We start from the raw sequence: 13,475 nt of genomic DNA, 5'->3' as shown, positions 1-13,475 counted from the left end.
CCATTTAATACATCTCAACTCAAATATCAATCTAGAACACCATTTAAGCATAAAAGAAAGTTAAAATGGTTTGGATAAAAGAACTATATCTATTTATTTTTAAAGTTTACTAAAATGTATCAAAGTTTGAGAGACAAATTTCAATTTGGTGTCCAATATTAAAAACATATTTAATCATTTATATTATAATAAATGTTACTATTAATGATATCACAATTGAGAATTATTATTAAATGTTATTCAAATGTATTTAACCGGGTTCATGTGGTTAATTTGGTTTTCTCCTTTGCTAACTTTTGTTCCATTGGATATTCTTTAGTTTTGGTTTTATCTTTTTGTTGATTTCTTAGTTATGTCAATTTGAATTTTTCTATCTTTTTCTTTTAAGGACCAATGAATATGTGCTAAATTTTATTGTTTCTCTTAGTCATTTCTAATTGTTTGTTATTTTGCTCGTGAGAAGTTCTTTTCTATTTTGGGTGTGTTTAGGTTATCTCTAATTTGATTTTTTTTTATTTGTATTTTTGCACTAAGTTTCTATATCCTTGTGTGTTTGTTTGTCTTTTCATATTTTTTAGTCTTTCTTTATTTTATGTTTCAGTTATCATGCTAAATTTTGAGTTATTTTAAGTTTCAAATCATTCCATGTTTTCTAGAGTCTTGTCTAGTCATTTTGTTGTCTTTACTTCCTTGTTGAACTTTGAAAAATCACACAAAAACATGTGTATAGTGTTTTTCGAAATTGTTTAATATGTGTGCCTTTGAGTGTTTTTATGTTACATATTTGAGTTCATACTTGTTGCTAGATCATCAACAAGTTCCTAATGTTACCTTTATGTCATTTATGAGTTTCATGTTGTATTTTGTTTCTATTAGGATTTTTACCATATGGTATGTTGTGAACCTTTGAACTTTTAAAAACATTTTCAAAATCAAATTTGGGTCAGTGTTAGTGAGTTTTATGTGATAAAAAATAAAAGAAAATAAGAGACAAAAGGTATAAAAAGAAAAAGTGGACAAAAAGTAAAAGTAAAAAGCAAAAAAGCATATGCATGTACTACCACCTCTAAATTTTTGTGTGCACTCTTATGTGGATTTCCTTACCATATTTATGTGAATGAGTTGCTTGGAAAACAAATTTGTCACCTTGCATGTGGAGTCAAAAGCGTGTTCATAGTGCATCATTTGCTCACAACTTCCTAAAAGACAAGAAACACTCATTTTTGTTATAGTTATTTTTTGTTTTGTTCATCAATTCTAGAGCTTTTCTTTAGATATTTTTTTTTTGTGCTAACCTTTCTTCTTAACCATTTAATTTTCTTGCTTATCTCCTTGGCATTCTCGGGTTTTTTCCATATCAAACTCCCTTTAAAGTAGTCTTTGTTCGTTTAGACCTTTTTTTGCTTTCTTCATTAAACTCCATTTGATTTTTGTTGTGTTACACTTTTTGTGTGGTGTATGTTCTTCTTAGTTGTGAGCCAACACTTAGAGGTTTCATCCTAGGTGAAGGGGGCCTTATGAGAGCTTGAGGTCTTAGAATAGTTATAAGAAGACAATAGAGTAAACACTTTGCTGAGAAGAGTGATTTGTGTGTATTTCTTTTTAAGTTGTAAAATTGTATTTACTTTCCTCTTGAACTTTTAATATTCCGCCTTGCTAGGGGTGTGTCCTACCAATAACTTTGGACTTTGATTAATTTGCATTTTGTAATTGGTAAGTGCGAGAGAACCAAAGTTCCTTCTAACTTCACCATTAGGTTGCATAAATTAGTTTTAATTTCTTTCCTTAATTGTGATAGTCTTGTATGTGTCAACTTGTATTTCAAGTTTAAATCCCTTTTAGAAGTTTGGTACAAGAGAACTTAAGGTAAGCTTTGGCTAGAAAAGACTTAGTTTCTAAGCAATTCGTAGTGATTCGTCTATCTTTCTTGAAAGTGAACTTAAGCTTTTCTTGTCTCCTTAAGTCTCTTAAGAAAGTCTATTTGAAATACTAAGTTTGTTTGTTGCATGTCATATTTCGAAAACTTCAAGGATGTCTAAATCCGCCTCCTACCAAATTAGTAGTGACTCTAATGAAGATGTCAAACCAGCTTTGAAAAACTTGGCCAAAGACTAAAGTCACTAAAAATTTGGCAAAAGTAAGAGATTTTGATAAAGGAAAAAGAACAAATTGAAAGAAAAGAATACTTTGCTAAATTGGAGGAGGAGCTTAGAGTTCTTAATGAAAAACACAAGAGAAAATAAGGAAGAGTAAGAGTAATAGTAGAAGTAAGAGTCATTCTAGGAGGAATTCAACCTCCACTCAAATCACTTACACACCCACACATTTGTAGGAGGATAATAGGATTATCAACCAATACTATCAACCTCCTCCCAATAGAGTGAGAAAAGAGCGTGAAAGAGAGAACCCTCCTAGAGACATTAGGGTAGACCTCTCCCATTTTCATGGGAAAGAAGATGTAAAGGTATATCTATATTAGGAGATGAAAGTGGAACAATTTTTTTAATGTCACCAAATTGGTGAAGAGAGAAAAGTCTTCATAGCCACCCTATGTTTTCAAGGGAATGCCTTACATTAGTGGGTTTCCTATCCCCTTTGGAAAAACTTTTGAAAGAATTTGAGGATGTCTTTCCCCAATAAGATCCCCAAAAGGTCTTCCACCAATTAGAGAAATAAAACACCAAATAGATTTTTTTCTTGGAGAAAGCCTACTAAATAGGCTAGCCTATAGAACTAATTTGTAAGAAAAAAAGGAGATTAAGAACTAAGTTCAAGAGTTCCTCAATAAAGGGTGGGTCCAAAAGAGTTTGAGTTTATGTGTTGTGCCCATATTGCTAGTCTCTAAAAAGGATGGACAATGGAAAATGTGTTGTGATTGTAAGGCCATTAACAACATCACCATTAAGTATAGACACCCAATTCCAAGTCTTGATGACATGTTGGATGAGTTGCATGGGTCCACCATGTTTTCCAAAATAGATCTTAAAAGTGGGTATCACCAAATAAGAATACGAAAGAGTGATGAGTGGAGGACTGCATTTAAGATTAAGTTTAGACTATATAAGTGGTTAGTTATGCCATTTGACTTAACTAATACACCTAAGACTTTCATGTGAGGACTGCATCCATTTTATTTGAGATAGAATGTGAGGCAAGTAATGTTAGGATAGGTGAAGTGTTGTTACAAGAGGGGTACCCCATTGCTTATTTTAGTGAAAAACTCCAAGATGCCACTCTAAAGTACCTTAGATATGGCAAGGAGTTGTATGCCTTTGTGAGGTCCCTACAAACTTGGAAGCACTACCTATTTTCCAAAGAGTTTGTCATACATAGTGACCATGAGTCACTTAAGTTTTTTAGGGGACAACACAAGTTGAATAAGAGGCGTGCTAGGTGGATGGAATACCTTGAACAATTTCCTTATGTGATCAAATATAAGAAGGGAAGAACAAATGTTATGGTCGACGCACTTTGTAGGAGGGCAACCTTTTCTCAAAACTTGGATCCTAAATTCTTGGATTTGATAACATGCGAGAGTTGTATGCACAAGATGGTTTCTTTTCCTCCATCTTGAAAGTTTCCAAAAGAAGTAACAAGAGGGGTTCTATGTGTCCAAGGGATATTTGTTTAAAGAAGAAAAATTGTGTGTGCTTTAAGGATCCCATAGGAAACTCCTCATCAAAGAGTCACATGAGGAAGGTCTCATAGACCATTTTGGAGTTGATAAGACTCTAAACATTCTTCAAGAGAAATTCTATTGGCTCTATATGAAAAAAATATTTAAAAACATTGTCATAGTTGCAGAGCATGCTTATAAGCCCATGTGAAAAAATTTCTACCTTTTTATTATAGTAATGTATCTAATCCAAAGTAGGTTTATCCTATCACATGAATGATTCTAGGCCAGAAATTATGTTATTATTATAATTGTGAAATTAAGTCTAAATAATTTTTATAAATTTATTATAAATAACTTTTGTTTATTTTATATATAATTTTATAATTAAAAAGTAGTTAAGTTTTAAAAAAATCAATTTAAAATTAAGCTTAAATTTAAAAAATGATAAAAGAATTATTTTAATTTATTTTTGAATAAATTTAAAAAACAAATATGAAAAAGATATATATAGATAGATGAAAGTTGAAGAAAAGAATTATTTTAAATTTCAGTGATTAAGAAATAAATAATTTATTTATTTGTTTTTAAAAAATAAATAAAATTGGAACAAGGGCCCAAATATTTTACCCAGGGCCCATATGATCGGACGCAAAGGACGAAGTGCTGGAACTTGAGGAAGAAGAGAAAGCATGACATGACCCTCTTGTGTCCGATCGAAGAAACCAGCCATGGATTTGTGTTCGTGATTTGAACCACGCTACGCTCACTTCGGTTTGAATCCTAACACTCTTCACTTCCCCAATCCCATTTTTTCTCTCTCTCGAAGTGCTTTCCACAACAATGATGTCCCCGAACCGCGTCTCAGAGGATCGGGGCAACCCACCTCATCATTTCAGGTAAATTTTCCTCCTTTTCTGAAAATTTAGCCAAAATCATTTCTGGGTGTGCTCCACTTTTGTTCTTTTCTTTTTGAATGTCTTTGATTCTGAGGATATTTGTTTGCTGTTCAATTGGGAGTGTGGCTATGAGCATTGAAATGTGGCAATGTTTTACTGTTTATTAATGTGCCAACTGTTTTAGGAACTGGATTGAAGCCAATTGGCCTTCTTTTGGATAGTTACCGCAAACATTGCTTATTTTGCGGTGCAGTATCTTTGTGTAGAGGGAAAAATTGAAGTTAGTACTAGAGCAAAGACAATACTCTCAATGGTTGCACTTTAATCTCTAACTTGGTTCAGCTTATTTTGAAGAAATAGTCGGTTCATCTTATTTTCTTCCTGAGAGAATTTTTTGTGAAATAAGAATTATTTTCAAGAAATAATCTTTTGCCAAATATTTACTGCATACTTGGAGGGAGAATCTGCCGCCTGCAGTGGTTCTACCGAGCTCGACCAGGATTGTTTTCAGTGGATGATATGTGCGATCTATAAGAGAAAGTAGTATCTTAAGTTTAATCTATTAGCGTGTGTTAAAGAAGCAATATAAAACTCTCTTTTGTCTTCACCTAGTTGTTTAAGCTTTCGAGATAGTTATGATAATGTATCAGAAGCTTTAGGATCGATTGGTCTGGAGCATGATCGTTATTGTTCCTGTTTGTCTAACTTAAAAGTTCAATTGTAATATGAGCCAAAGGTAGGTACATGTATTATCGAAGCTTTAAGTGCTAAGAGATTTTGCATGAAGGGTATTATTAGAGATGTAATACAAAAGCATCCATGTGACAGTACTTATTAACTTAGGCTTTTGTAATAGTTGATTATACTGTTTTATTGATTACGTGTTGTGGCATTCTGCTTTTAGTGGTTTTGCATAACAGTTTCTCAGTGACATTCTACTATACCAAACTGGTCAATGTTTGGTTACATAATTTGATTATTAAGAGACGAAGGTTGTGTGTTGGAACTTTTAACTTCACTTGCTCTTACTGGGCTGATTGTACATTTCAATTTGTAGACAGACACCCTTGCAGATAATCCATATTCTTGCGAATTTCATGAGGATATGGTCTATATACTCCATGTATCGCTACATTGAGCAGACTGGTGCTTCTGTTGTTCTTTTTCTGTTTGCCTGCCTGGCCCCAGCGTCCATCCTATTTTTGATTTTGCAGAAGCCTTGGAGGGGCAGGCCTCTTTCTAATACGCAGGTGAGTTTAATTTGTAATCACTGCAAAGAATACTCTAAGAAAAAAACATTGAATTTCATATTAAGGTTATCATGAAAGCACATTCCTTACTAGTACCATTTGTCTTTTCAGGTTGTTCCTTCTATAATAAATGGTGGTATAACAGCACTGTATCTGGTCTTATGGGGAAAGGGACTGAAATCATGTGGACCAGCTAGGTTGGTTTTATATTCTGAAAGAAAATTTCAGTAGATAACTTTAATATGTCAAGTGCCCAGTCTTAATTGCTGAGTTGTATCACGTCATGGCTGATGCTCAGTAATCACTGATTTCCAATTTGTCATAGCCCAAGTCAAATTGAATCATTGATGTTATCATACCATTTTATAGCCATTTCTTGATCATGTTAGTATTGAGGTGTTGATGGTGCTTTAATTTTGATGAGAACATTATTTTTATGGTTATATAATCTCAATGTAATTATTCTTATTCTTATTAATTTAGAGCAATATTGGCTGAGTATTCTGGTGCGGTTCTTGGAGTACTTTCTGCAGTGTTATATGGTAGGAGAGCTCATATGTGGAAAAAGGTAACCCTTTTCAGATACTGACGTTGTTAGGTATACCATACAAGTTACACCGTGAAGCCATGCTATCTAATCCATTTAAATACCTATTCTACAACAATGTTTTTGCAATATTTCTCTTCTCTACTTTATCTGTATTGATAAATCTGTTATAACATGTCGATGGGTTAGTTTGGTATAGGTCTTTTCCCGAGGTACCACTTCCTATAAATAGGAACTGAGTGTTGTAATACTCAATAGGAAAAACATTGTATCCTTCTCATACAAAATTTTTAATGCAAGTACTCAAAAAGAAAAAATGATAATTGAAAATTAAAGAAATTGACACATTTTACACTCAATCATCATCAATATAGGTGCAATAAGAACCTTTAGAAACTGTTAGAGAAAGTAAGAGAGAAAGAAACTGAATTTTTTATTTTCTGAATGAGAAATAGAACACATATAGGAGATAGAAATATGGTCAAAGCATCTGCCCATTGATCAAGAACTGAAATATTTTGAACTAGAAGTTGCTTGGCTAAAACTTTTTCTTGAACAAAAAAGATATCAATTTCCATATACTTGATTCTTATATGAATAGGATTGTGAACAAGCTCAACTGCACTCTGATTTTTGTAAAACACAATAGGAGAAGTAAAAGGAACAGCCAGCTCAGTTAACAAAGTCTGAATCCACAAAATTTCAGCAAGTCTGAATCTACAAAATTTTAGCCGGGGCTTGAGCTAGACTTCTATATTCTACTTCAGTACTTGACCTGGCAACCACCTGCTGTTTTCTGGACCACCAAGAGATTAAATTTGGACCTAAGTATATACGCCTGAGTTTGATCTATGATCATCTGGATTTGATACCAGTCAACGTCACAAAGACCCTAAACAGAAAAAGGTGTGTTTGAAGTAACTGGTTTTAGATGAAGCTCATGATGCATCGATCCTTGTAAGAATCTTAGAATTCTTTTTACTGCTACCCACGGAGAGTCAAGGAGGATTTGCCACAAATTGACAAACTTTGCTTACAACAAAATCTCTTTTAGTGCTGTTTTTCAGTGGATTTAGATAAAAGTAAGTAGAATGTGAATGGGGAAGTTTAAGTGAAGAAGACAAAATCGAACTTGATAAGAAAGTAGTCCAAGTATGAAGGAACAAAGGTCAAAATATAACTTTTTGAGGATTGGTTTAGGATGTAGGGTTTTAAATCCTATTTTGTTTCTTGCTAAAAATTGCATTAAAAATTGGTGAATAAATCACAATTTTACCCACAAAAAATCCCTAGACAAGATCACATGAGTGAAAAAGGGGTTTTGAAGCCTACCGTGGTATTGCCACTATAGATATGAATTTCTGCTATTACCGCTCCATATTGTGAATCCCTTATAAGCTATGAAGCTCTGCACGCTATAACAATGGCGCCTCTGTGTCGGACTCCCGTGGCTGACACTAACATGCGACCGAAATGCGTATGACACTGTAGGATACGGTGTGTTGGGCCAGACATGATCATGCCCTCTGCCGGAGATGACACGGTCAACTTATTTCACATGCTGGAGAGACACACCAGAGAATGTTCAGGACACAAGAATGGAACTTATTAAGAAAAATTAAGGAAATCAGAAACAAAATGGAATCCCTCTCTTTTACTCGAATTCTTTTCAGTATGGCCATGGCGTGACTCCACTTGCAGGAAGTAATCATGCAGTGGCGCACTACCAGCGCTGCCGTGGCGCAAACGGTGGTGGCACAGACAACGACAACTCCTAGTGTGACCTTGCTCATGACAGCAGTGGAACAAGCCAAATCCTGCAAAGTTCGTAACTTTTTCCTCTCAAGAATGAAACTCAGATTAGATTTTGATTGGGGAAATTGAGAGATTGTTGTTATTGGTGCAAGAAAGTGAGTGGCGCAAGCTTGAGGGGTAAGGAAAGAGAGGTGAAATGAAGTAAGACAGACAGACAGACTTCAAGTAGTATTAAACACAACACAAAGAAGTTAAAACTTGGAAAATTATTGTAAATATTTATCTGTGAGCTTATTGGAGATTTGATAATGGTTAAACCAACAAATCAATTAGCTTCATTAGGGTTGAGTGAAAATACTGAAATTGACCTCAATCTTTTACAAATTTATGTAAAACTTCACTTTTTTGATAAAAAAAAAGGTAGGAATCGAGATGATTAGTTAATATACGTAGTTTCCAAACCAAAACATTGTAAAAGAATTGGCTCATTTTTTTATTTCTATAAATTATATATATATATATATATATATATATATATATATATATTTCCGTGTTCGTCTATATTTTTCCAATATAACCGCATCCATCTCCGTGTTGTATCCATATTTGTGCTTCATAGCTCATAAGCCTAGGGTGCTACTCAGCTGCTTATGGATCACTACTGACTACTATGATCTAAGCCCAGGTTGAACTAGTATATGTGAAACAATGTCATTTACGTTGTTGGTTTGGTTGTGATTAATGTGTTTGAAAGAGTTTAAGATATTAGGATTGTCTCTAATCCAGTGTATACTTTCTTATTTTGAACCAGATAGGTGGCCTAGTAGCCATGCTGGCATCTTTATACCTGTTATCAGAAGGATGGGCAACTGCAACGTATTCTCCATTCTATATCCTCACTCAGACTGTTATTTTTATCTTAAATTCACAAAGTTTTCTTCTAAAATATCTTTTATTCCATTTATTCTTTGTCTTCTCTCAAGTTTTTCATACTTTTCATATTCTCCATAAATGTTGTAAACTTAACAAGAATTTACCTTGGGAAGATCGAGATAGTTCTGAGTCTCAGACTGAACCAATTTTGGGCCTGAAGTTAATGTTAATACCTATAATTGCTGGTATTCTATCTGCACTGAGGAGAGTCATTGCTCGGCGTGTTTCAATCAAGGTGGTAACATTTATGTAATTAGCCCTTCATACTTTGTGTGCATGGTTCTTTGTGTGTTTCCATAATCCAGAACATTTTTTTCCTTTCAGAATCAACTTAAAAGGCGGCTCCATGGCTTAACTATTGCTTCTGCCACATGTTTTATGTTTCCCATTGCGATGTGGGACATGATCATAGTGAGTTCTATGTAATTTTCACTTTAAGGTCTATATTAGATATGGTTATGTCTTCTATGGAATTCTTGTATTGTTTGTGGTTTTGGCTTGTTTGACATTTGGCAATTGTTTCTCACTTCTCTTTTGGGTCCTTCAGGGCTCATCATCCGAATCTGATAACAATAAAAAGTTGCCGTTCTCTGCTTGGGCCTTCTTCAGCACTATTTTGTTTGGAAACATTGTGATATTCTATGCTGATAGTATTGCAGAGGAGAGGTATGTCATGAATGATGATAATCTTGCCATAAGTAAAGGCTACTAGAGTACTAGGATGTTTATGCATTTTTGAAATTGTGTTTCATATTCTCTTTAGATTGTCAGAGAAGGTTCTATAAAATAGCTACTAAGTAATGGCATCCCAGCAGTAATATTCGCCCAATTGCCACGGGAAAGTATTATTCAATTTTTAGTTTTATGAAATTATAATCCTTGTGTAGAAATTAGTTGACATCCATCTGTCTTCATTAAATGACAATGAAAAACTTCAGTTTAAATTCAAAGTTGATCTTGTATGCTCTGAATCATATTTGGATTTTGATGTTGTGAATTAGCTCATAATCTCCATTTGTAGATTGCATATGGTTTTCTCCTCACCAAGGCATTTAGCAGCAGCTAGTGCATGCATCATCATAATGGAGAATGTGTACAAAATGGATTTTTCTCTTGCAGGATTCACAATTTGCTGCTTAATCTTAGGTTTTGGTATGTTTAGCAGTTCGTTTTGAATATTAATGTTCTCTTCAAATTTTGCTTTTCATGGATTGTTTGCTGAACTGAACTTGTAGATGATAATTCTTTGTCAAACCTTTCCAACTATTAATATTTTATTTTTGATTTATTTTTTATATATTAGGGTTGCACACAGGGTTATTTATTTATAAAAGGAAAATACAAGGAGATGGGCCTAAAATATGTTATATCTAATATCTTTAACAGAAATATGATAAATTGAACGGGAAACATCTAACAGGTTTCAAGTTCTCTCACTTTTTTTAAAACTACTTGATGATGTATAGTGCTTATAGCTTACTCATGACCAAGCTGATTTTTTAGCCACTCTTTGATGTTCTGTCCATGACTGTTTCAAGGGTCTAACATGCAGATAGATCAGCCCTGCTGCATTCTTAGTTTTTATCTTTCCATTTTCTTCTGTTCATTTTTCCTTAGTTTTAGAGGAAATATTACCCATTCCATTATTTTTCTTATTGTGCCTCTTCTGTCTGATCTAAAATAAACAAACATGACAAAATTGATAAATGTTAGGGTTCTCAATTTGCTTTTCTTACGAAGTTCATTCGGAAAGAAAAGAGGCAAGTTATATAAAAGCAAAGTTTAAAGGCTGTGTTTGATTTCTGTTTCGAAAACTATTTTGAGTTTGAAAAAAAAAAGTAAATAGACACCCACAGACAGCTTATTACTCACCATATGCAACACCACTCCTGCTGACCGATTCTTGAGCTAGGACTGCAAAGAGAAAACATCTCCCAACTCTTTGATGCAATTTTCAAAACTTAATAAATTCTGGACAAGAAATTGATTGCCAAGTAATATTAAATTATTTAGAAAACCTTCTTGGAAACCAAAAGGTGAGAAGGAAATCAAACTGACCCTAACTTCTTTATATAAAACTCGGCTTCTCAGAGTCCTAATACAGTTGTTTCATCCCCTGGAATTTAAATGAAACATATATATGTTGGTTTTTTCATTGCCTTCTCTTACTAGTAATAACCTGATTTTATCGGAATATAAAATTTATGGCTTTCTTGTTTCTGTTTTTCTATTTTAGTAGTTAATCTTAAATGCTCAATGAATGGAATTATGTAGGGATACACGAAGCAACTTCATTGGAGCTCAATAGAAAAGATTCCATTCAAAATTCAAATTCATCAATTAGAGAATTTGATGGTCCAATCCAGATGTCACCCCTACCTACTTGATGTATGTGTAATTTATTCCTTCAACTTGTTATTAAATATGAATTTATTGCCAATTGTTTGTTTGGTCCATGTTTGAGTGGGGTGCATATCGATCTCGAGCTTCTTAATTCGATTGACAGCAATTTTTTATGATGAGTTGATACTGATTCTTACATGGTGTGAGGCTGATTCCCACTTTTTGTAATATCCGTTTGTGTCTGTTTAATGTTCAATGTGAACAATAATCATATGAACATCTAAAAATATACAGGGATATAAGTAGGAATATTAAGAATTGATAGAGAACGAGAAAATTGCATGATACAAACTGGTATAGAAGAGTGTTAGCAGCACACTTTCTACCACAATTTATTTAATATACTTCATTATTGGTTGAAATTTATTGAAAACTATAAAATCAGCACAACAGTCATTAAACAGGAAGTGATAACAACCAAAATTTGTGATTTCCAATCTCTTTGAAATACTTTCTCTGTTATTGGTTGAAATTCATTGAAAACCTTCAATTTTGGTGGGTCAGGTTTCATTCAATGACTCTTGGTTTTGGTAGATCATAGTTAATTTAAAGGATAATGATACTTTGACAATATTTTTTTGACAACATTTTAACACCATCTATGTGTCATTTTGTAATTGGTTCATGTTGGTGTTTATGATTATTATTATTGATTGTGGATCAATTTTGGACCAATAACAGAATGACATGTAAATGATGTTAAAAAAAATGTTATCAAAGTATCATTATCTTAATTTAAACCATTAAAAGAGTGTTTGGAAGAAAGATTTAATAACATCGTCTCTGTTTATCACAAGGTGCATTGTTTTAGTATGTGTTCAGTATTGGTTCACAAAAATATGGACTCTGTTGACCCATAGTATCATTTTGTTGGGAACTAGATTTTGCAGACAAGGTGTTATATGTTGTGAAGATGTATTTTGTTGAACACCACTTTTTGGAAGCTCCAGCATCTAGTTTGCTACACACCAAATTCTTGATGATTGATCTTATCTTTGTTGGTTTGAGAACCAATTTTGACCTACAAAGATCATTACTAGTCTGGTAGTTTATTGTGTAGTTTAGGAGTAATTTTCCACCATGAAAAAAGCAGCAGCATTGTTCCTGGTCGTGGTAGATGTTCTTTGAATCTTGTTATAATTGAATCATCCAAATCAGCTAACCACACATTGTAATGAAATTATGAATCTGCCAATCTGTTGGTTTTTCCCTGTATATTATTTCCACTCTTTCTCTTTCTATTTTTTATTTTCTCAAAAGTATGTTTTATGATACCGATTTACAATGTTTGTATGATGTTGGATCAGAGTTATCAATGTTTTTAAGACCAAATCGGTGGTAAAAACATTAGTTAATAGTTCGACTGTGGTTAAACCGGTATTAATAAATAAGTTTATAAATAATATTTACTAAATATAGTATCATAATTTTATAACACTAAAATCTGTAATAAAATATAATTTTACTAGACGCTAACATCCAAAGTATGTATATATGATAAAATCAAACAAATAATATTTAAATTTAAATTTTAATAAATTATGACAATATTAATTAAAAGTAAAAACTTTACATATATAAGAAAATGATAAACTAATATAATCCAATATTATCAAAATAATGCATAACAAATAAAAATTAATATAAATAAGTGAATTGATGTTTTAATAAAGTTATTTATACCTATTTTGTAATTTTTACTAAATATTTTATTTATTTTATAATATTTTATTATATATTTTTAAAATAAAATTAAATATGTTTTTAGGTTTTAAATTTATGAAAGATAAAAAAATTCAGTGAAGTTAAAGAAAAAACTTAAATATGTCTTTAGTCCTTGAATTATTATTCGATTTTGGTTTTAGTCCCTATTCGAAATATCAACGGTTTTTAGTCATTCTTGTTTGGAAACTTTCACTTTTAGTCCTTAAAATTGGACAATGTTAAATTTTTTGGGATGTGGCAAACGATCATGATTTGTTTAATGCTAGCTTCTTTCTTCACTGGTTGCCACGTAGGTTTTGAATTAAAAAATTAAATAAAAAGAGTGAAAATTCAATTATAGAAAGGGC

At 32.6% G+C, this 13,475-nt stretch overlaps 1 protein-coding gene across 4 annotated transcripts; it reads left to right on the top strand.

The window, feature by feature from the left end:
• Positions 1 to 4,252: 4,252 nt before the first annotated feature.
• Positions 4,253 to 12,642, top strand: LOC106753759. 4 transcript variants are annotated; one of them, XM_014635979.2, is made up of 11 exons: positions 4,253 to 4,515; positions 5,573 to 5,765; positions 5,877 to 5,962; positions 6,249 to 6,333; positions 8,879 to 8,957; positions 9,105 to 9,235; positions 9,325 to 9,411; positions 9,548 to 9,666; positions 10,022 to 10,152; positions 11,275 to 11,388; positions 12,285 to 12,642. In XM_014635979.2, the coding sequence occupies exons 1-10, from the start codon at positions 4,460 to 4,462 to the stop codon at positions 11,385 to 11,387; spliced, it is 1,080 nt and encodes a 359-aa protein (XP_014491465.1). In that variant the 5' UTR covers positions 4,253 to 4,459; the 3' UTR covers position 11,388; positions 12,285 to 12,642. The 4 variants fall into 4 exon arrangements, 3 of the variants coding, with proteins under 3 accessions (XP_014491465.1, XP_022641059.1, XP_014492111.1); XR_002669327.1 differs by lacking the exon at positions 10,022 to 10,152; XM_022785338.1 differs by lacking the exon at positions 12,285 to 12,642 and having other exon boundaries at positions 11,275 to 11,541.
• The last annotated feature ends 833 nt before the right edge of the window (positions 12,643 to 13,475 follow it).

This window comes from Vigna radiata, chromosome 1, assembly GCF_000741045.1.
Source record: "Vigna radiata var. radiata cultivar VC1973A chromosome 1, Vradiata_ver6, whole genome shotgun sequence".
NCBI lineage: Eukaryota > Viridiplantae > Streptophyta > Magnoliopsida > Fabales > Fabaceae > Vigna > Vigna radiata.
Note: the sequence above shows the minus strand (reverse complement) of the source record. Positions and strands in the feature narration are given on the sequence as shown.

Coding starts and splice junctions, on each gene's coding strand:
- LOC106753759 (XM_014635979.2), top strand. CDS start 4,460: ATGATGTCCCCGAACCGCGTCTCAGAGGATCGGGGCAACCCACCTCAT. Junction 8,958..9,104: donor TGCAACGTATTCTCCATTCT/ATATCCTCACTC, acceptor ACAAGAATTTAC/CTTGGGAAGATCGAGATAGT. Junction 9,667..10,021: donor GATAGTATTGCAGAGGAGAG/GTATGTCATGAA, acceptor CTCCATTTGTAG/ATTGCATATGGTTTTCTCCT.